A 22,908-nucleotide genomic window follows, 5' to 3' on the forward strand; every position below is an offset into this window, starting at 1 on the left:
AAAACCTGATGTCTTATACAGGTGGTATACTGAATACCTTCCTCTGAATACAGTGTAGAGTATTATTCTGTGCTACAGCGGTGGAAAGCCAGGCCATAACCTTGGAAACAATTGTGAGATATCAGCTGATGAAGCAATGTTATACTATGTTGTGTCTCAACACTCAAAGCTTTTCTATAGTGCTAATTGCTTTGATCATTGCATGGCTCAGTTCAAATGGATGATTAGAGTGCTTTTTGTTCAGCCTTTCTTTCAGCAGAGTTGCTGTGAACTCCTACCTGCATTTAATGTATATTCCACGTTACGAGTTGGTTTTCATTCTCTTCAGCTGCATGAAGACTCACATACACCTCACACCCCCTCATAAAAGATAACACAATCTTTCCTGTTTTACCTTTTTATAGTTTTTATACATTTTACAGCATTAAAGTCCTGCTGTATTACTTGTGGACCGCTACAGCACTAATGAGGTTCACTAACGATGTTCACATGGAAAACTTCACTCTTCCAAGCTTATTTATCTTCACCTGTAGCATCATTGTGCCAACTAGTAGCTGACAACATAGGGGTGCAGCACTGTGACTTATCACGAGAAGTCCTTGAGGAAGAAGACTGGTTACTTCTTAAAAAGCATTTTTGTCAAGCTTAGTTTCAACATTAGTTTTTTTTTTTTTTTTTTTTTTGTATTTTCTAAATTGTTTCTCATTTTAATTGTTTAGGTTATGATAACCACCAGTGACATGATTCGAAGCCATGTAGTACAGTGTATACTAGTTCTGAAGAATGGGCCCACTTTACTATAGTACACCAGAGCATAGCGTAATGCATAATTTCTTGTGCGTATTTTTTTACTCTGTGACAAAGAGCCAAAGTATTTGAACTGTAAATCTCCCTCCTGTCCAGAAAAGGAGCTGTGTAAGGCTGGTTGCGACATCCTGTCACAAAGCCTCAATAAAAAGACACCTTCATTTGTTGATGCATTAGGTCAATCAGTCTGGAAGACAATAGTAATTAATCAGCATCCATAAGGAATGCATATTCAATTAGCATTAGCTGTCACAAGGAAGTGTACCTAGCTGACCAAAAAGGTTTATTAATAGAGATGCAGCAGATAATATTGTTGTGTCATCTACAAAGAATAGCGTGCCAGTTCTAAAGCAATAGAAAAAAGTTATGGTTTAAATCTTAGTTCTGTCTGTACTTTAATATGTGTCTCTGATTATGGTTTAAATCTTAGTTCTGTCTGTACTTTAATATGTGTCTCTGATTATGGTTTAAATCTTAGTTCTGTCTGTACTTTAATATGTGTCTCTGATTTAAATGTTAGTATTTAATAATGTCCTATTGGAGCAATGGTCTTTACACCCACATCAGCGAAAACAATATGGCAAGAGCAGGCTGCTTTGCAATATGTGTTGATTCAGCATTAGCAAGTAAGTGCATAATGGCCTGGACCCAGTGCAAGCCAAGTCCGAAGATGTTTATATTTTAAATCATTATTGTAATGTCTTCATTGTTAACATCCCAGCTATTTATAACAGACTAAAATATGTATAACAGTTTAACATTTTATAATAAGCTAAAGCATCCAAAAAAGAATTGGTTACCTATACAACTTCTTGATGCCTGTGGCCAAAGGCAATTAAATGAAAATGTCTTAAATCTTAAATGAATAACAAGAAACATCCAAAATACAGGCACATTCGTCCAAATCAAGTTATATATAAAACAATACTCAATTTAACAATCTGCTATTGATATGTTAAAATCCATCTTGTGATTCGTTAAAAAACTATCATGTGACATATTTTGGTTTGCTTCTGAAGTCCATAACAACAGTACATATTCATAACACCAATATAGCACTGGTACATACAGCAAGCCTCCATAGCAACACCTCTGACCTCTTTATTTCTCAGATTTCTGAAGACAAGCTTAAACACATTTTAAATCAAAAAGACGTTTACAACATGAATGCTGTGCATTTACTGTTATCTTTCAGCAATATCTCCACTGCAAAAACAAATGTAATAACAGTAAATTTACAGTGATTTACTGGGGATGATAGCAATCAGCTTTTTTTTTTTTTTTGGGTGACAATTTCTCCTCTTGCAATTACAAATACAACCGACTTGTGCTTCAGATAAAGCATTTCACATCTGAAGTATTACATTAAATCATTGCAGCTTTGCATACTGCTTATAGAAATACATGTAATTCAATTTTATGCCAATGCATACTTTTCATAAATAATTGTATTGCGCAAGCAATCTTCTGTGTCTAATTGCTGCAGTGCACCATCAGAACATTATTTTGCTAACTGACTTTATTTGCTGATTGGTCCTTACAAGGTACAACACAGTATATGCACTATTGTCAATATGGCCATGGATTGAACCGAATTCAGATCATGAAATAAAGAGAGAGCATGGTAGAATTTGACAGATATTACCATTTACAGTATGACAATACTGTGCGAGAATATAAAATCACAGCCAAAGCTCTTATTTTGATTGGAATTTTTATGCTCTGGAGAAATAATCCAGACGCCATTTTAATAAAATACCTGAATGGAACGTTTATATATTTATTGCATTTTTTATTTTGGTCATTCGAAGGTTATTTTCTTTGCATCCCTAAAATATGTCTGCAGTCAGGTACACTGTCCAATATAAATTAAAACAGAGTACTTAAACCTTTTTAATACAAATACAGAATTACTCTTCTTAAATGGTCAAAGTGCTTGTTGGTTTAAATGGGCTTCATTTTGTACATTTATTTTTGCCATGTCTTTTTTTGGTTAAACAAAATGCACTTTAAAGAAAGACTATATAATGCTTTAGACAGAATATAGAACTATACAGCATCTAGAATATAGAACCAATGGTGTAAAACAATGTTGTAATACTGCTCCCTCTGTTGGAGTAATGTAAACTCAGCTTAACAGTTAGTTTGTCCAGGTCAAAAGAGAAAAACTATTTTTTTGTACAATGAAATGGTGTTCGCAGATTCAGCATTAAACTGGTGGTATTTTCAGGAGCTTATTGCCCACTTTGTTGCATATAGATGGTTCATATTAACACCCCTTAATAATTGTAATATGGTACATAAATCAAAGGTTATGGCAATATTTACCTGACTGATTCAGACAGCCCTCAGCAGGGATAACCATGGCGTCATATGCAAACACTGTCCGTGTACCCTAGCTTAAACCATCCTAGTCAAAAGCTAAAGCTGGAAGTTTTTTGTGTTAATAGATGAAATTAGGAAACACGATGGAGCAACGTGGATGAGGGACACAGCAGAATTTTGTGGAAGAATCTTGTGACACCAGATTAGACCATATTTTTGGGGTTTGGACACATGGAGAAGAATCTCTTTTCCAGTTTCATAAAATGGCAATACACAGTGATATTAAGGTGGACCTTTGATGGACAAGAAAAGAAATAGAGTTTTTAGATAACAGAGTAAAACCTGAAAAAGGTTCAATTGAGAATGACCTCGTCTGTAAACCTACTGACATGCACCAGTATTTACACATGTCCTCTGCACAGCCAATACACACTAAAAGGGCAATCCCAAAGGGTCTAGGAATAAAAATATGAAGAATATACTCTAAAGAAAGTGACTATTTAAAACAAAGAAATGTATTAAAAACAAATCTTAAAAAAGAGGACACAAAGAAAGAATTACAGACAAGTGGATAAACTAAAAATAGATTTACTAGATTATAAAAAATAGAGATAAAAAGGTCAAAAGAGTACTATTAGTAATGACTTACTCTAAAAATTTGCCCAATATTTCTAAGAAAGTTAGGAAACAGTTGCGGATTCTACATAATTCTGAAACATTGAAAAAAGTGTTTCTTAAGGCCACAGTTGTAGCATTCAAAAGAGAAGCTAATTTAGGTGATATTTTAGTTCACAGTAAACATAAAAGAATAATTGACAGAATAGGTTCTACAAATACTTGCACTAGTACATATAAAGTGGGTAAATACATGGACAAAAGTAAAAATATAATTAAACATAAGAATAACACATATCCATTAAATACTAATACCTACTGTAAAAGTAGCAATGTTGTTTATGGAATAGCCTATGAAAAATGTGATGAAATAAAATATGTTGGAGAGACTGGAAGAACTTTATATAAAATAATTCAGAGCCACCTTTCATTAATTAGAAATAAAAAAAAAAATGAACCAATAGTACAGCACTTCACCAGTCCAGGACATGACATAAATGATGTAAAGTTTGTAGTATTAGAACAGTTAAAATTAGATAATGCAACATATAGAAGCATAAAAGAAAGTAAATGGATAACTAGACTTAACACGATTATGCCAGCGGGACTCAACAGAAAAGAATGAACAAATTAATTCCAATAAATATATAAAAGTTAAAAATAATTAAATAAACAAAATTAATTCAAAAGTTGTGCATGCTGATGCACTGAGGAGGCCAAATAAAAGCTGATCCTCAGAGCTAGCATTGCATGATAATATAAATATAAGTTTATATAAAATAATGTTAAATATAATTAATATAGATTTAAAGATATTAGTAAAAATTATGTCACAATATATAGAACATCATTATATCATGTAAGAATAAAACATGGCTTTGAATATAAACAATAACAAGTAGTTGTCATGCCTTCAAACACCTATAAATACCTCCAATGTTTTGATTCAAACACATGCTCCCTTGAAAAAGATATGTACAGCATATCAAAACGTTGGGCAGCTGGCTCTTTGAGATTATATATATATAAAATGTCTGTTGTATCTGTTAAATTACTCTCTGTGGACCTAATAACATAATCAAACAATGATGCCTGACTGACTAAAACAGCCAAATGCAAAAGTATTGAAAGAAAATATAATGTTGGTTGAGATCACAGACAAGCATAAAACTGGAATAAGCAGTGCTCTGGGCAAAGCTGCAAAACAAGCTAAGGGATGCTGTCTGAAAGCTGCTTTAAAATTTAAATGAAATGCCTCTGTGGGTAGGTTGTTTATTTTTATTAAGGTAGCTTTATTTACTGTGTATGTATTGAAACAAGTTTTGTTTGTCTGATTACTTTGTTGCTGCATTCTGCCTGCATGCTGATTGAATTCAAACACAAGAGCCTTATCCAGTTGTGTGTATATATGACACGAGCTGCACTTCTACTCAGATGTGAGTCGCCACTTACAACGGACCGCTGTGACAATGGGGTTACCAGGAAAACAATAAATAAAAAACCTTTAACGTCTACTACATTATTTGATTATTTTTTTACATGTTCTCTAGTTGTATAATGCATTGCTAAGAGGGCTGCAATAATAATTTCATGTCCACTTCCCTTGGCTGGCACAAAAGAAGTTATATTTTGGGGTTTTAAACTTTCATTTCGATTTTACTGAAGAGCCACACTCTCAAAAACAGCTGAATACGTGATCATAACCGACTTGCATCCCTATTAAAACAGTGGCACAGTTGAAAGGCATTTCTCATTAACAATGCGTAAAACAGGTACAAGAATGCCCCCTGCTGTCCAATTGTATGCTACACTGACCACTATGGACCACTATCAGAACAGCCTTCATGTCATTTCATTGTACCCTCTAGGGTTTCCACGACTGGATTGTTAAGACCATGTACCCTCTAATGTTAGGGCAGGGCAGGATTAACTGAAACCTGGCTACAACAAATGTATTTTGGTCACTTCTAAAGAACCACACGATTGAACCAATCATAAGATATTTAGATAGATACTACTTCGACAGGTGTCAATGCCCCCTGTGGGATTCAACCTCTATATTCAAAAGTAACAGCAACTAGTGCTTTTGAGCTGGTAGGAACTGCATGTAAACAAGTATGTCAATTACATACATCCCCTGCTACAGTAAATTAAATCAATACATCATGTTATTATCAAATGTCATGACAATTGGATAGCGGTTCTCCAGATGTATCCAGTACTGTAAGTGTGCAGACAGACGCCACCACAATATACCCTGAGAATGTAATACTCTCAATATAGTATGCTTAATAATGTAAATACCATCACAAGTGAGTAACTGTCTTTATTACACTACACATACATTATATAAACTGTCATTTATTTTGTGTGAGTCTGTCATCAGATTGTAACAGTTGAATCTAAAACAATAATCTGATGACAAAGGGCATTGTCAAAAAATAACAGAACTGTGTTACCAGACACTAAAACCAAAGATCCCTTTTTGGTCAAGTTAAATGTAGGCATTACACCTAAGGTACACCTACTTAAAACGTGTGATAATTTTGCACCAGAAATAAATACTAAATACTTAGTATTGAGATTAAACTAACTCAATATAGTAGTCTTTTTTAGAATCCTGGTTGCAATTAAAATACAGGAAGGATAGCCAAACTTCCAAGAGAATTCTGAACCACAACAGAAGAGTACAAACAATTACATAATTAGAACCACATCCCAATCCCACATGCTTTTTATTTATGGGTATCATCCAAAGGACACTGTTCAGATCCAAAAGTTTCAGGGTCTGAGTTTTAAATTATGATCAAAATGACAGAAACTTGAAAGGGTCGTGGAAATGTAAGGGTTTACATCTTAAATAAAGTGATAAAGAAACCCACTGTCCACCCTGAAACCACGTCCAGACAGCTCCCCCATGCCTTCCATTCTGCTGTACGTTCATTCAGAGCTATACAGAGCTCAAACACACTCCTCCATACCTTCCATCTGCTATACATTCATTCAGAGCTATACAGAGCACACACACTCTCCTCCATACCTTCCATCTGCTGTACGTTCATTCAGAGCTATACAGAGCTCAAACACACTTCTCCATACCTTCCATCTGCTGTACATTCATTCAGAGCTATACACAGCTCAAACACACTCCTCCATACCTTCCACCTGCTGTACATTCATTCAGAGCTATACAGAGCTCACACTCCACCACACCTTCCATCTGATGTACATTCATTCAGAGCTATACAGAGCTACACACTTCCATACCTCAGAGCTGTACATTCATTCAGAGCTCACAGAGCTCAAACACACTCCTCCATACCTTCCATCTGATGTACATTCATTCAGAGCTATACAGTCAAACACACTCCTCCATACCTTCCAGCTGTACATTCATTCAGAGCTATACAGAGCTCAAACACACTCCTCCATACCTTCCATCTGCTGTACATTCATTCAGAGCTATACAGAGCTCAAACACACTCCTCCATACCTTCCATCTGCTGTACATTCATTCAGAGCTATACAGAGCTCAAACACACTCCTCCATACCTTCCATCTGCTGTACATTCATTCAGAGCTATACAGAGCTCACACACACTCCTCCATACCTTCCATCTGCTGTACATTCATTCAGAGCTATACAGAGCTCAAACACACTCCTCCATACCTTCCATCTGCTGTACATTCATTCAGAGCTATACAGAGCTCAAACACACTCCTCCATACCTTCCATCTGCTGTACATTCATTCAGAGCTATACACAGCTCAAACACACTCCTCCATACCTTCCACCTGCTGTATATTCATTCAGAGCTATACAGAGCTCACACACACTCCTCCATACCTTCCATCTGCTGTACATTCATTCAGAGCTATACAGAGCTCACACTCCTCCATACCTTCCATTCTGCTGTACATTCATTCAGAGCTATACAGAGCTCAAACACACTCCTCCATACCTTCCATCTGCTGTACATTCATTCAGAGCTATACAGAGCTCAAACACACTCCTCCATACCTTCCATCTGATGTACATTCATTCAGAGCTATACAGAGCTCAAACACACTCCTCCATACCTTCCATCTGCTGTACATTCATTCAGAGCTATACAGAGCTCAAACACACTCCTCCATACCTTCCATCTGCTGTACATTCATTCAGAGCTATACAGAGCTCAAACACACTCCTCCATACCTTCCATCTGCTTACATTCATTCAGAGCTATACAGAGCTCAAACACACTCCTCCATACCTTTCATCTGATGTACATTCATTCAGAGCTATACAGAGCTCACACTCCTCCATACCTTCCATTCTGCTGTACATTTATTCAGAGATATACAGAGCTCACACACTCCTCCATACCTTCCATTCTGCTGTACATTCATTCAGAGCTATACAGAGCTCAAACACACTCCTCCATACCTTCCATCTGATGTACATTCATTCAGAGCTATACAGAGCTCACACTCCTCCATACCTTCCATCTGCTGTACATTCATTCAGAGCTATACAGAGCTCAAACACACTCCTCCATACCTTCCATCTGATGTACATTCATTCAGAGCTGTACAGAGCTCACATGCTCCTCCATACCTTCCATTCTGCTGTACATTCATTCAGAGCTATACAGAGCAGGCAGTGTTGGGAGGCAGTACTAGGCACATCTCGGAGTGCACATGTTTCACAGTCTATACACTCAATTTTCTATAGCATATTTAACTTATCAAACAGCAGTTTAACTGTTTTGATGCAGTCAAGCTTAATCCTATAAACAGGATCCTTAAATGCTTTAATTTATTCCTCTTGTTAGTAATATATAAATGCATTTAGAAACTGACCAATAAAGGGCCCCCAACAAACTTATACATTATACATATGGGGCTTTATAAAATTACACATTCAAGATGTATTTGTGGCGGTTTTCTTTGCATATGTTATAAAATCCCTGTATTTCATTTTAAAGCAGCAATCCATTAACCATTTTAAAACAAATACACTAAAGCTATTTTGAGGGGGAAAAAATGGTTTGGGAGTAATCAGACATACAAAAACGAAATCTTTGTTTGATACATTTTATATAAGCAGTAAACCTCCCACACGTTTCCTTTAATGTCAGAAGCAAGTTTAATACATGAGAAAGTCATTTAGGAGCTTAACTTTCTGCTGTTCATCAGAATTGTTTTAATATAGTAGCACATATACTACGGAGGTTGCCTTTGAATTTTAGACCAGTGAGTTGATTATTATTGGCTTCACTGCTATAGTAATGTCAGCATTTTCTACTTCTATTACAGCTGCTGTGCATCCTGCTGTGTGTAATCATCCAAATCCAAATAAAAAAGAAGTTGTTTTAGGCTTTTTTACCAGCATGACATTTGTTCTATTATACCCTGGCGATTTAAGATATGTGCCGTTTCTGAGGAGTGTTTATTGATCAAGGTTGTGAAACTGTCATAGATTTTTTATTTTTACTTAATGCAATGCCTGATGCTACAAGTCTGCCTTGGAATCTTTGTGTAGCTCAAGATAGTTCCAAAACACCTTACAGCTTTATTAAGTCTCCTGCTTTATACTAAAAAAAGAATAATCACTGTGTTGCCAGAATATACACTCGATGCATGATAAGATAACATATACAGTGTGAATAATAAACAGGATGCAGCACTTAAAGAGGTGGAAGATGGAAAGAAATACATCCTGTTGCAATATATACACATAGCAAATTGAAATTCAGTTGGGGGTAGGGCTTTAATTAAGCCACCTTCAGTGCTGTAAAACCTGATTTTAGAAAATGACCTGCAAATCACATAACAAAGTGCACCCACAATTTATTTTTCAATAATATTTATACATCATTCTTGATGTTAAATTGTAATGCCTCTTTCGTCTGTTCCTGATGATGCTCTTGAAAACAACAATTCTAAAACCACCTTTTCATCGGCCACTAGGAAAGAGTTGAAATCACTGAAATCAGTCTGTTCACCAAAAAATACAGATCTGTATTTTTGTAATATGTAAATCTGTGCAGTTTATCATTCCATAATTTTCCTGCTATACCATTCATCAACATATTCTTAATTTAAAACGCATGTCAAACTCATATAGCTCACATTGATCACATAGCATTTGCAACTGGGTTACCAGGTGCAAAATAAATGGGTACGCACTTTCTAAACGCACTTGATCATACATCCAAATAAAATAAAGGGTAACATCTGTATTTACTGCAAATGTGTTTAATTTCAATCATAAGATGGTGCAAAATTAATTTGAATTGATGAGACAAAGGAGGTGTGCCAAACTGGAAAAGAATAATGACGTAACCAAAAATGCATCACAGTTATTGATTCAATGCTTTAAACTTTACTAGGCATGAACACACACAAGGACAAACCCTAAAACCAAAAAAAAACACACTGCATACAGTATATTAGAACTCTGTGTACCTGGGATGAGAGTAGATTACAGTCAATGTGTTGCCCCTTTCCTGTCTTGTGTCTCTGTAGTAATCCAGCCATGATTGCTCCATGTGTGTACAAGCCAGTGGCAAGATCAGTCATTGCCACCCCTGGCCTGACTGGATCACCGTCCTAAACAGGGAACATGAGGTCTGAACATCACGACATAAACATAAACCTGGGCTCAGTGGTCAAAAGGTTCTCTGTCACATATTCACTCTCTGCTGTGCAGTCTAGTGACATTAATTATCAATAGGTTATCGTCATATGAGAGACCGTGCTCCCCACTGAAACACCAGGTACAGACAACACCTCATAATAAAGCCCCATGCAAAATTGTATACACCGGCACACTCACCAGTGCTCAAAAGAATAATTAAAACAAAAGGTTAAAGAAAATGGGAAAATAAAACACAGTAATATCCCAACCGTCGCTATCCACACGGCCAGGGTCTCCATCCTACGCTCACCCGTTCCCTCAACCTGCGTGTACTGTTTGGGGTTCTGCCCAAGTTTTTCCCTGCTACTAAAAATTAATTTTTCTTTTTTAATTAATTTGTTAATTTGAGGCTGCTGCCCCCTTCCTGCAGTACCACACATGCGCCAAACAGTGAGCACAGATCTCCTGTGTTACAGAGGCATTAAACTGAGGTCTACTTTGAGCCCTAGTAAACACAAACAAGCATCCAAATATCTTTAAATAATGCTCATTTAGTAAACTATGAAAAAAGATAACATCGACATGCAAATAAATCTACGTCCAAAGGCTAAGGCACATTTTATAAGAAAAATAAAACAATTATGAAGGAATGCAATCATCAAGACCTCAGAGAAACTGTCATTTCTTCCCCAAATGGATAATGTCTAGACAAAACCACAGTTTCACAGGGACAGAAATTACAGCTGCACACACTTCAGATAATCAGCTTCTAGAGTTGGCTGGATTTTTTTTTTTTTTTTTTTACTAAAATAGTAAGAATGGCAGTTCAGAAACAATATAAGAATAGGACATTAAACAGGTACACAATTAAATATTACGAAAATGTAGACAATATAAAGTTCCCCTGAGAAAACATTAATAATACCTTTGTGGTGTAATGGTAATAAAGAATAAATGAGGTTCTAACCTGTGGACCAGTTATGTGCATAAGTCCTGAGACAGCACATGCTATTGAGTCATACCCAGCTCGGTGGGACATTGGTCCTGTTTGTCCATAACCTGGGAAAGCACAAGTAATTAGGAAAGTTATCTTATTGACACTAAAATACAAATGTCCAGCCACTCTTCTGGTTAACAACATATACATGTCATAAAAATAAATATCATGTTCACTTATGAATACTGTAATTATTTAGCCCGCCCACTCACTGAGGAAGAAACAGCCAATAATCATTTATGCAGAGAAGTGCTAAGCTTCTGCTAAAAGTACTGTCACTGTAGGTATTACAAACAAACTTCAAATGTAGCCTGACTGGTGGACGGAGCGTGTCCACAGGTAAGAATCATTCTGATATGCTGCCTCTGTGAGGCTAAATGTATTATCTGCTTACTGAGTGGAAGCTCAGAGTACATTATCAGCCCTAAGTGTGCTGATAAAAGGTTACACAACCAATGATGGTAACAAAGGGTTAAGCTAGTGTATTGTTTTCTATCAAAAACTACAACCAGTTTTAACAATTTAATTGTAGTTATTTATTTTAAATCCAAAGCAACTGTGGGCCAATTCCAATCAAACTATTTTTTTTCCCGGTAAATTAGTTTAAATAACAGTGACTGTGGGAGGAAACTTGACATACAGAGCTTTGGCAGAAACTGTACATTTTGCACAAAAGTTATATGATAAGCTAGTTATGGTTTAAAATGTTCTGATAAGCAGAAAAAAAACAGAGAAAATACAGTATCCCTGCACATGATAGAAATAGTTTTTAAGAGTTCTTGGAATGCAATGAAACACTTTCTATTTTTCAAACCTAAATCAGGTTTCGCTCCATCAATTTCTACACGGCAAAATCATTTTATTCAACCACATAATTTTAGGAACATGGCGTTAACAGGAACCATATGTTGGTGCAAAGTTGTGTTAACTCAGCTTTAAGCCCCCAATAGTTTTAAGCACAAAAGTCTTGAGTGTATTTGCAGTTAACTACATGCACCATGAAACCCAAACCATCAAAAAAGGGAAGAAATGAAAGTGTGTTTTATATTATAATGATTAAAGAGCAGAAACTGTGCTAATTTTAACAAGAGTGGATTATATTAAAACAAGTTGTACCTCAGTCAATTAAATGTATCAGCTTTTCATCAAGCTGCACTTTTGAAGCCTTTATATGTGAACATATAATTCCACTGCTGTCATGTAGTCATCAATATCTAAAAGTGTATAAGTCAACTAAATTCCAACTTTAGGAAATATTATTTAGGTATCTTACAAAATAAGACATGGTAAAGATTAGTACAAACCACCTTAACATTTTGAAACTGATTTGTGATATTTTACAATGTGGAAATGGTCCTGGATTATTACAGAATTGCTTTTCTGTGAATTCAATGTTTATTATTGTTAGTCATGCAAGACAATAAATACAGTACACTTCAAATTATAAAGGGGAAACGTGACAGATGTACCGCGGTGAAAGTGATCAAGTGGAAATGAGGCAGAACTAGTTTTTGTTTTCTTTATATAAAAATATAATCTAATTTACCTCTGACAGATGCTGTATTCTTCTTTATCATAAAAAAAATTCTACTGATGTTGTAATTCTTGATACTATTACAATGTTCTGTTGATGCAATACTGAAATACTGACAGAAATCTGTCCTTCACGTATGCAAATTTAAAACAGAAAATACTAATTTCTGATAAATTTTATCCATAACTGGAATTGCATTGGCTTTCTTGGAATGAAATACATCAGCTTAAAAATGTAAAAAGTCTTCATGTAATATTAGTTAATTACCTTTGAATTGTTCCTACATTCTGACTGGAATATTCTTAATATCCCCCAGGCAATGGACATCCATTTGATATACAGTAAAGGAGGTGCCTTTGTATTGCATTTCTATCACACTATCTGGACAACCACTTATCCAATTATCACGAAACTTGCCAAGGACAATCTTAACCACAAGATAGGGAGAGGCACCAGCCTTGTCGATTCATAGCATCTATGACACAATTTTTCATGTATTGTGAATGTTATCTACTTCAAGTTTTTAATTTACTGACATAATTGTTTTATCAATATTTAGATTTTTGCATTAAGATGCCACGTCAATACAAAACTATATTATACTAAAATTATGGTATATTAATTCCATTTTGTCCTTTCTATAATTCGGCACAGAGATCTGACTTTGTGTTCTGTACTGTAAAGAAGCTTATGTGAAACAGGGCGGAGGCTGGACGCAAACTGGCAACCCCGCACACCGCAAGCAAGCGTGTTTTTTTTAGCGCTGTTAACCTCATCTCATCTCACCGTCAGGGGACAGCAGTGTATCACACATCACTGCCCACTACAGTACATATGCATCTCTTCTGTGCATTTCTGTAGCCCAAAAAAAATTTAAACAGCAGGGAATATCTTTTGCAGTGATTAAAAGGATTTGAGATCCGCCACGTAGATCACACCCGAGAGGGCAGCAAGCTTCACTCCACAGCATGTTGTGTTAGTCATATGAAAACCACACAAACAGACTAGTTTTTTAAAAAAAATTAAAAAAAATAACAGTTACAAATTACATTTTGTTGGCGTGATCTCTCTAAACGTAAATACACTTTTTTGTAAATTAATTAATAATGATTTAAATGATCGGCACGATGTAAATGTCATTTATAACCTTTGTAAGACACAGAGCTCTATAAAAGCTACAACCCACGCAGAGCTTATGTACTGGTAAATGCATTGTTTTTTTTGTTCTTTTGCAAACAAAAGTAGAAAATATGCCACTGATCAAGCTCAAACGATTAGTAGAAAAGCCAAAAACAAGGTGATTATAAACTCTGCAGAAAACATTCCCTTGTGTGTATTAATGTACACATATTAAATCTGGTCTGTTTTTTTTTAATATCCTTAAAAAAGAAAACATTCAGCTGCTGTTTAAAAATAAAAGAAACATGCTGATTTAAAAAAAAAAAAAAAAAAAAAAAAAAAAAAAAAAAAACAGTTTCTTCAAAACTACCAGTTATTCAAAATAAAGCAAGTTTTAAAATCTTTGAAACCGAACCATTTCTGTGCCAAAAATAATGCCCATACTCACAGAGACAATCCCATGAATATTTCTTATCTTGTCAATTGATCAGTATAGTGTCTGAAGTTTGTTACTTTAAAACTTTGCTGACAGAAACACTGGTTACTTCTCTAGTCCTCTCTCCCTGGAGTTTCCAGTAAGTTTTCCCTTTCCCACGATCCTATTTGCTGGCCATTTCATTACCGATCAAAATTACTCATAGCATGACTACACTACGGTAGTATGAAGTATAAAAAAGACCAGCTGGAAAACTGAATTAACGACAGCTAAACAGACTCCAGGAATCTGATACTAACAAGGAATTAATAAGGAATCAATACCAGTATAGAAGAATTTGAACATGTTTAGTCCTTATTTTTAGAGTTTCTTACCTGAAAGATAATTTACTTTACTTTTGCAGCAACATTACAATACACACCTGAAGCGACAATGATCCAGCAGATTGGAAAACCGCTTGATCCCACAAGCCTATACATTATTTTAAATACATATTTTCAAATGGGCTCAATTCCACCCCAAAACAAATATAAAGCTATTAAACTGCTACTGACAAGACTATGATCAAGACTGGTACATATTCATCAACATGATGTGGAGATTCTGAGTGTCTATATGGCAATAAATCATAAGCTCCAGGGATATCCTGTTCCTTCAAAGTGGACGCCCATAAATAATATTTCTTCTCTATCTTTACAATTGTGATGACTATTGTCATAAAGCTCTCTCTGTTTTTCCCCAGCAAGTATGACTACTTCCTCCATTATTTTGGATGCTGCTTCAACCTGGTGGACCACGTGCATTGAAGCGGTTTTCTGATTGCTCAACTCCCTAGTTGTCGTGCAAAGAAATCAGTAAAAACAGGATTTAATCCTTCGCATCGCTCAGGTGTCGCCTGTCGTGTAGCCTAAGGTCTGAAAGATACTTATCAAAAGTATAGTACATGTGCAAAAGGCGGATTCGATATAAAGTGATGATGTAATGCTTTAGAGTATTTAAAGTAAGAAAGTGACTATATGAATTACAGCCAAAGGCAATCCGAAATGTCTCTTGGAGGCTATGAGTGTATGAGATCAACATATAAGGGTCTGTGACAGGCGCCTGCCGTGTTGGTGCATGCATTCGCTGTTTGTGACAGACAGGAGCTCGAGACAGAGGCTATAGTGCATACGCCCTGCAAACAGATTTTATTCATACAGACTACAGCTCACGTGACACTATGGTGAACGTACGTAAACAAAAATAAAACTACAAAAACTATAAAAGGTGCCTTGAAAATAGCGTTCGCTACTCCTAATACACGGAGATCCTCTATACTTTGGTGGTATTGACAGTCCCAGAACTCATCTTCTCTATTCAATCAACAAACCCTGACTCCGGCTACTCGCCCGGCCGTCGGCAGTTTCGGTTTCTTGCTTTGGCTCCGACCCCAGTTTATCCTAACAGCAATCAGAGGCATTCAGAAAGTCACTCTCCACATTTGGTACACAGCAGTCAAACTCTCCCAGGAGTGTCAGGTACTTCATGAATTAATTACAATAATTACACACATTTTACACAATACTATTTACAATACATACATACAACCCACTCTTCATGTGCAGGGCAGGAAGGGTCCCTTATTTTTTTTTTATTTAGAGTAGTATGGTTTCTATACATTTGTATTGGATTAACAAGCTTGTATATGTACTCACAATCAACGGTTTCTCCCAGTCTTTCACCATTTTAGACAACCACTTAGGCTTGTTCAGTTATAACTTTTTTAATGAAATAGAGTTATTTACAAGCAAATCATGCAGACAATAATTGGAATGTGTTTTCAATGAAACTGGCATTATTAAAATAAAATTAACAGCACACAGATGTATAATTAACATACTTGATTCTTAATTATAAAATATAATGTCCCACTCCCTGCCCTCCATCTCTGTTCTGTAATAAATGGCAATAAAATAGTTACACCCATAAGAGAACAAAAAGAACATCTTAACATGCTTAAGAACACTAAGAGCCTGTTTAATCTTCTGAATGTGGAATTATTGGCATACAAAGCTACTAGGCAATAAAGCAAATACAGATGTGTGAGCACAATTATTTACAGGTTTATAAACAAATTTTGCGTGATGTTAAACATGGCCATACCTGTAATTGAACAGTACACAATTTGGGGAGCAACTTTCTTGATGTCTTCATATCCTAGTCCCATTTCTCCAAGTTTACCCGGAATATAGTTTTCAATGAAAACATCACAAACACTTGCCAGCTGAAATCAAAACGAGGTTCAAATCATAACCTGATCCAGCATGCACTTAGACTCAGACTACACAGACTAGCCACCAAAGACAAACATTTCCAGGATTATTAGTTTGTTTTTAGTTTTTTTATGCTTTCTGCTGCATCATTTGTTTTGCCTCTAAATTATTCCACAGCAGTTGCAGCAGTGGCTAGCCCCTTATAGTTTTGTAATGACTGAATAATATACTATAGTACATTAAAGATATGTCTCCCTGTCACAAGTCACAACATAGAAGAACTGATCAACTTTATCAGAGGGACGGTGGCAGTTATTAGGTTGGCAGTTACTTTACGATTTCACAAATGTTTCACAAGGAAAAATTTTAAAGAGATGATTCTAAGGACTTGCTGTGTTTGGAGAGAATTTTGCAGCACTGTATCTTGTGTAAAATACTCTACTGCATTACTAGTATCTTTGTTGCTATATTGAAATTTACTTTAGCCAATATTAAAACACTACTTATTTGTCCCTGTATTTATTCATTAGCTCTAACCCATTATAATAAATAAGCTCTTCTTACCTCCTTGATTAAAGTTGCTCCTTTAGGATCCTTAAGATTCACTGCAATACTCTAAAAAATACAAATGAAATGTGACCATGAGTGTTGGAAGTCTTCTTCTATGATCTGCTACCAGCTACTGCCAAAAGCCATCAAAAAGGGAAGTCTTTTGGGAGAAGAATTTTAGTTCTCATTGAAATAAAAGATCTATGACTGAAAAAAAAAGGTATTTGTCCAACTCGACCTTAAATATAAAAGACTTTCTACAGCTTACCTTTTTGTTACGGTTCACACTGAGGAAATAGGCACTTTCTTTTCCTACAAACGGAGGGCCCCAGGTTCTTGTATCGTCACCAACTCCTAAAACCATGAAATATAGTAAAATTACTTTGCACATATAAACACACACAGCCTTTTCACAAAGCATTTACCCCGGTGCTAAGTTTACAGTAATTTTAACAAAGGAGGTGAACAAAACATGCACCATATTTGTTTCTTGCTAGTTTCAGAGGCTGGGTTTTATACCTACAACTGCAAATAATTAGTCAACCCAAGATACAGTGCAGTATTTCTGAAACTCACACACACAATTGGTTGTCATTAGTAATTTATTACAGTATATATTTGAAACTGGCTGAATGAAATCAGATTTTCTAAGCAGTCTGTGAAAGGATGGCTTTGTGGTTATAAATGTCCTACCTGGTCTCTCTACTTTAATGACTTCCGCTCCTAGATCTCCTAAAATCATACTTGCAAATGGCCCTGCCAACACCCTGGAATCAATAACACACAAACGACAATATGAATGAGCATATTTTCATGTAATGCACTACAGTACACCTTTATACAGTACAGCATTTCAAAATATAATAGTACAATATTTTAAGCCACAAACTATATTGTTTACCACCTAAACAGGGTTTCATTCCACAGTGTGGTGATAAGTTTGACATGCAGTAATGGTAAGTTTTAATTTTTACACTATGACGTACTTAGTGAGAATGAACATTTATTTGCATTTAAAGGTTTGTTCCTGTAAACTGTTGTTTACTGTTTAAACTGTCATAAACATTTTCAATTAATAAGTAGGCTTGATCCAAAGAGATCACAGGTTAATTTTAATGTTTGTGTGTACATAACAGCTTTTATTACAGAAAGTTTTTTTTTTTTTTAATGAAGAAGCATTAACAAAAAGCAACAAACCTGGTCAGGTCCAGTATTTTAATCCCTTCTAATGGTTTTATATCCACATGACCTACAAGTGTAAAACAATGAAATATCAATTTAAGATTCTGTGCAATTAGTGTGTATTTATTTTTTTGGCATAATTCATTTCACCTGTGTCTAAAACTAGATTAACTCCAGCCAAAACCCTAGCTCTTTAACCCTTACTATACAGCTCCTTCAGGAAGAGATGCTTATTCAACAATGCTGTATAATCCCCTGCTCAGCTTTTGCACGATGTAGCAGTTGCACAGTATCACTTCCATTTAAACTTGTTTAAATGAAAAATGTACATGTCAATGGGATCTGGATTACTGCATTAAATTCACATACAAAAAACAAATTTTATTTAACTTACTACCTTCTTAATAAACCCAGTTTGTGTGCGTTGTAATAATCGTTTTTATTGCATGTTTTGCCGTGATCATTGCTATTTAATACAGAATATGTGCGTGTCAATGCTGAGTAGCTTACTTTTATCTATATATTATCAAGTGCCTGGGAAAAAAAAATCCCAATAGAGATGTTAAGGGGTTAAAATGGATCTTCCATTTGGTACGTTTAAAAGGTAACTCTGAAAAAGTTATGATTCATGCTTGGCGGGTTCACTAGTAGCCGACTGATCCCAGAAAGTCCAGCTGGCTTTAAGGATCCCAATGATCCAGCAGCAACAACGTGACTTTTTAACCATTCCATACACTCACTGCTCTTTGTGTAAAAACAACCCTCTAATGATTCTCTGTCCTACACCTGTCTCTACTCAATGTCCAACTGTGTCCTCTATCAAGTCTCCCTTAAACAGTAAGTAGCTTGAAATGTATTTTAAAATACTTATATACATCCCCTTCAGGGCCCCCACCCTTTGGGGCCCTCGCTCAACTGGACTGCCCTGTGATTTAACGTGTTTGTTACGTTAGGGGTGCAAATTTGGTGCTATGGTGCTAGATTTTAGCGTTAAGGTACCTCATATAGCACCAGCAACATTAAATTCTACCTCCAGCAGCCATTTTTTAATTTTTTTTAATATTTTTTTTTTTTTTTTATTGCTTGGCAAACATAGGTGACGATAGTTTCTCATTGGGTCTGGACTACTCACATGACCCACCCACACTCATCCACACACACAAAGGAGAGAAGGTTTGTGTTGTGTGGAAAAGTAATAGCAAACGTGTCTTAGCGCACTTTTAAACAGTTGTCAATTAAATATTTGTTCAGCAAGTCAAAAAGTTATATGGGCAATTAGTAGACTTAACAGGTAACAACACATTGTAAAATAATATTTCGTGTTCGCAAGCCTCTTCATTTTACCGCGAAAGTTAAGCTTTGCTAGTTGATAAACACAATTTGTTCAATTGTTGATTAAAAAATAGTCATGCTTTGGTTAGATGCACATAATCATGGATTTATGTTAAAACCAAATCAGTTGTTGTAGCTAATGTAAAGCTAATCCATTAGCTGAATTCACAAGCTTTGTTTCGTTAATATGTCGAATACTTGGGCTACTCAGGTGTCGTCTCTGGTTTCTTAATATTATGATTTGGTGTTATGAGATTATATATGTATAAATATACAGCACGACTGTTTCTAATACCATGCATCATTTTGTTAATTAGATTTATATATTGTTACAGATTAAAATACTCTATCTGAATGGACTAATAATAATAATAATAATAATAATAATAATAATAATAATAATAATAATAATTAAACTACATCTACTCACATCTAAAATGCCAGATTTTAAAGTATGTTTGTATGTATTTTTCTGTAAAAAATAAATAAAATAAAACCATTAAACTAATATTACAGGCTGCTATGAGTCTTGCCATGGATGAGACAGATGTAGTAGAATTTCCTTTTTACAAAATATTACAAACATGGGTGTGATTAGATATGGGGTGTTAAAAATATTTGCTATAACACAAAACACTAAAACCTAAATTGAAGGGGGAGGGGGGGCAAAGTGGCATTGCACACAGAATGTCAAAGAAGGATTTTTTTTGGTATTATTATTGTTTCTTTATTTACTTATTTATGTCTGGTTATTCTCACCACTGGCCTGTCAGAGCCCACTTATAGTCAGGTGTTACAGTATTTTTCAATAGGCCTATATGGGCATGGTCATTTTAGAAAAAGTTAATAAGTGATATGTTTGAAGTAGAATGGCATTCTGAGTGCTTTGAAGTTGTTAATTATATAAAATGATAAAGTCTAACAAAACTAACTGAAGCAAGTACATTCATTAACATTTTAATATCATTAATATTATTTACTATGTCTTAACATTAGTATATGTAGGTGCATATGATTACATGATGCACCTACTGTATATACTAACTTTAAGATGCGATTGATACTGTAGAATTCAGATGTGTTCTGGACCCCGCACTTAAACATCACCGCCTAGGGCCCCTCACAGCCTAAGGCCGGCCCTGATCCCCCTCACATGAGCAGTCACTCTGATGGGTTCTGGGTTCTGTTGTTAATATACTGAGTTGTTATCATTTATGTTTGTATATGTCTTTACCTGGCCCTGATCTTGCTTTGAGCGTGAACTCGAAATCCAAACTTCCACATTCCATTTAAATCAAGTGAAAAAGGGATTTTTCAATGAAGAAGTCTGTTCAGTGCCAGCAATTAGTATATTCTGGTAATCTCAGAGTAATAAAGGTCTCAAATGTGAAAGTTTTAAAAGCATCCCATGTTTTAGCAAACAATTATTTTCTTTTTAAATTGTGATATCTATCAGTACACTAGGTTAAAGAATTCTCACTTTACAAGCCATGCTCTGAAACTATCTTGCACCCCCCGGGTCATTTTACCTGGAGAGTTTCTTGTTTCTGTCAAAACTCCACATCTGAGACCGATATAGTGAATGGAAGTGCATGACAATTAAGATTTATAGAGTTTTTTGGAATTGAAAAACAGGTTGCAAAAGTCCTATAAATCAGTTGTACAATGACATCTCAGGGTGTGCGCTCTGTGAAAATGCATTTGCATTACAGCTTGTTAAGCAACTGAAGTCAGTAATTAGTTATATTTTCTAGATAGCGTCTCATTTTCAAAAAATGCAAAACATTGATGTGCTCCCTTTTATACACCAAAATACACTCGCTAATTAAGACATGCCCCCTCTCATGTCTTATTTAAACGACCCTACACTAAACCCAGAATATTTCATTCCCGTCAGACATTTCTATACCTAACACCAATACAAGTTATGTGTAGATACAGATTGGATACAGGCACTATAACATAGCTGTGTGATCTGCTTAAGTCTGACTTATAATCACAAACAGCCCACAGTCAGGCCATACCTGTACCTGTAAAGGTTACAGTAGCCATTCATTTTCATGCAACAGGTGCCATCCAGACAACAGATCTTCTATGTCAAAGATACTGACTGGTGTCACAGATGCACTTTTCCATATAGGGCATAAGAGTATGTACTATTTCCAATTGGGGATGTGGAAAAAAAATAGAACCAAACAGAAATGTTGTCAGTTGTCTGGCTTCCCAAATGTGCTAGGTGTACTAGATTACATCTATGTTGCAATATCCACAAACCCAAGGAATTAGGGCTTTGCTTTTACACCTTTGATATGCTTTACTTATTTAGCTTCTCTTGTTTTGATTCTCCTGTATCCCACTATACAGTAGATTAACGTATCACAAAGCTAGTTTACTCTTCATGTAGCAGTTGAAATGATGTACTTTTATACAGTGCATTACTAACTAGGGTTTTTTTTTTTTTTTTTTTTTTTCCCCAGCAACAGGGCTGCATGAAAAAAGCGTCACGTTACCAATGGCAACAGAGTTGGCAGACAGGAGGCAGCAGCCATAGTCTCAACCCCAACATAAAGTTCCACAACCTGCATTGTAAATCAGCAGATCTGTAGCTACCGATTTACAACGCAACACGTGGGAAAAGACTATTACTGTACTTGCACTTTTTTTTTTTTTGGTGGGTAAAGTTCAGAATACATAAAAAAAAAAAAAAAACCTGAGAAAAACTGTTGGTTTCACACATGCACCACCAAGTAGGTTATATTGTAAAATGTTTAAATAATAAAAGGGACTTTTTACAATACTGGATAATTGCAGTCTTTTTAATGGAATAAACAGCAAAAGAATAAATAACAGTAATGTAACTGGTACCTGGCTGCGAATTGCTGAGCAGATTCTTGCTGTTTCTGCATTTTTGTAGTAAATTAAGATGAAAGGAACGCGAGGGGTTTAAACAGAAGCCTCTTGTAAACCCCTTAGCGAGCCCTGATAGTGCAGACATCTTCCCTTCTTTTACTCTCAAACCTCCTGACAAATTTACAACAGGGCGGTCTGACAGGAAAAGGCAAGACGGGGGACCGGAAAGAACTGGACACCGGAGCGAAAGGTCGCCCTGTTACCGTACATCATGTAGACTCGTGT

The 22,908-nt window shown here is 35.6% G+C and overlaps 1 protein-coding gene across 1 annotated transcript in view; it reads right to left on the bottom strand.

Annotated features, from left to right (window-relative positions):
- sugct (succinyl-CoA:glutarate-CoA transferase) overlaps positions 1 to 22,838 on the bottom strand; it is a 141,885-nt gene extending 119,047 nt beyond the window's left edge. The window contains exons 1-8 of the mRNA XM_041244518.1: positions 22,639 to 22,838; positions 18,457 to 18,508; positions 17,953 to 18,026; positions 17,528 to 17,613; positions 17,275 to 17,325; positions 16,601 to 16,721; positions 11,340 to 11,431; positions 10,201 to 10,344 (exon numbers count right to left, since the gene is read on the bottom strand). Of these exons, the coding sequence (XP_041100452.1) occupies positions 10,201 to 10,344; positions 11,340 to 11,431; positions 16,601 to 16,721; positions 17,275 to 17,325; positions 17,528 to 17,613; positions 17,953 to 18,026; positions 18,457 to 18,508; positions 22,639 to 22,768 (750 nt within the window). The 5' untranslated portion in view covers positions 22,769 to 22,838. The remainder of the gene's footprint in view (positions 1 to 10,200; positions 10,345 to 11,339; positions 11,432 to 16,600; positions 16,722 to 17,274; positions 17,326 to 17,527; positions 17,614 to 17,952; positions 18,027 to 18,456; positions 18,509 to 22,638) is intronic.
- Positions 22,839 to 22,908: the final 70 nt, after the last annotated feature.

Source organism: Polyodon spathula, chromosome 3 (genome assembly GCF_017654505.1).
Source record: "Polyodon spathula isolate WHYD16114869_AA chromosome 3, ASM1765450v1, whole genome shotgun sequence".
NCBI classification, from domain to species: Eukaryota; Metazoa; Chordata; class Actinopteri; order Acipenseriformes; family Polyodontidae; genus Polyodon; species Polyodon spathula.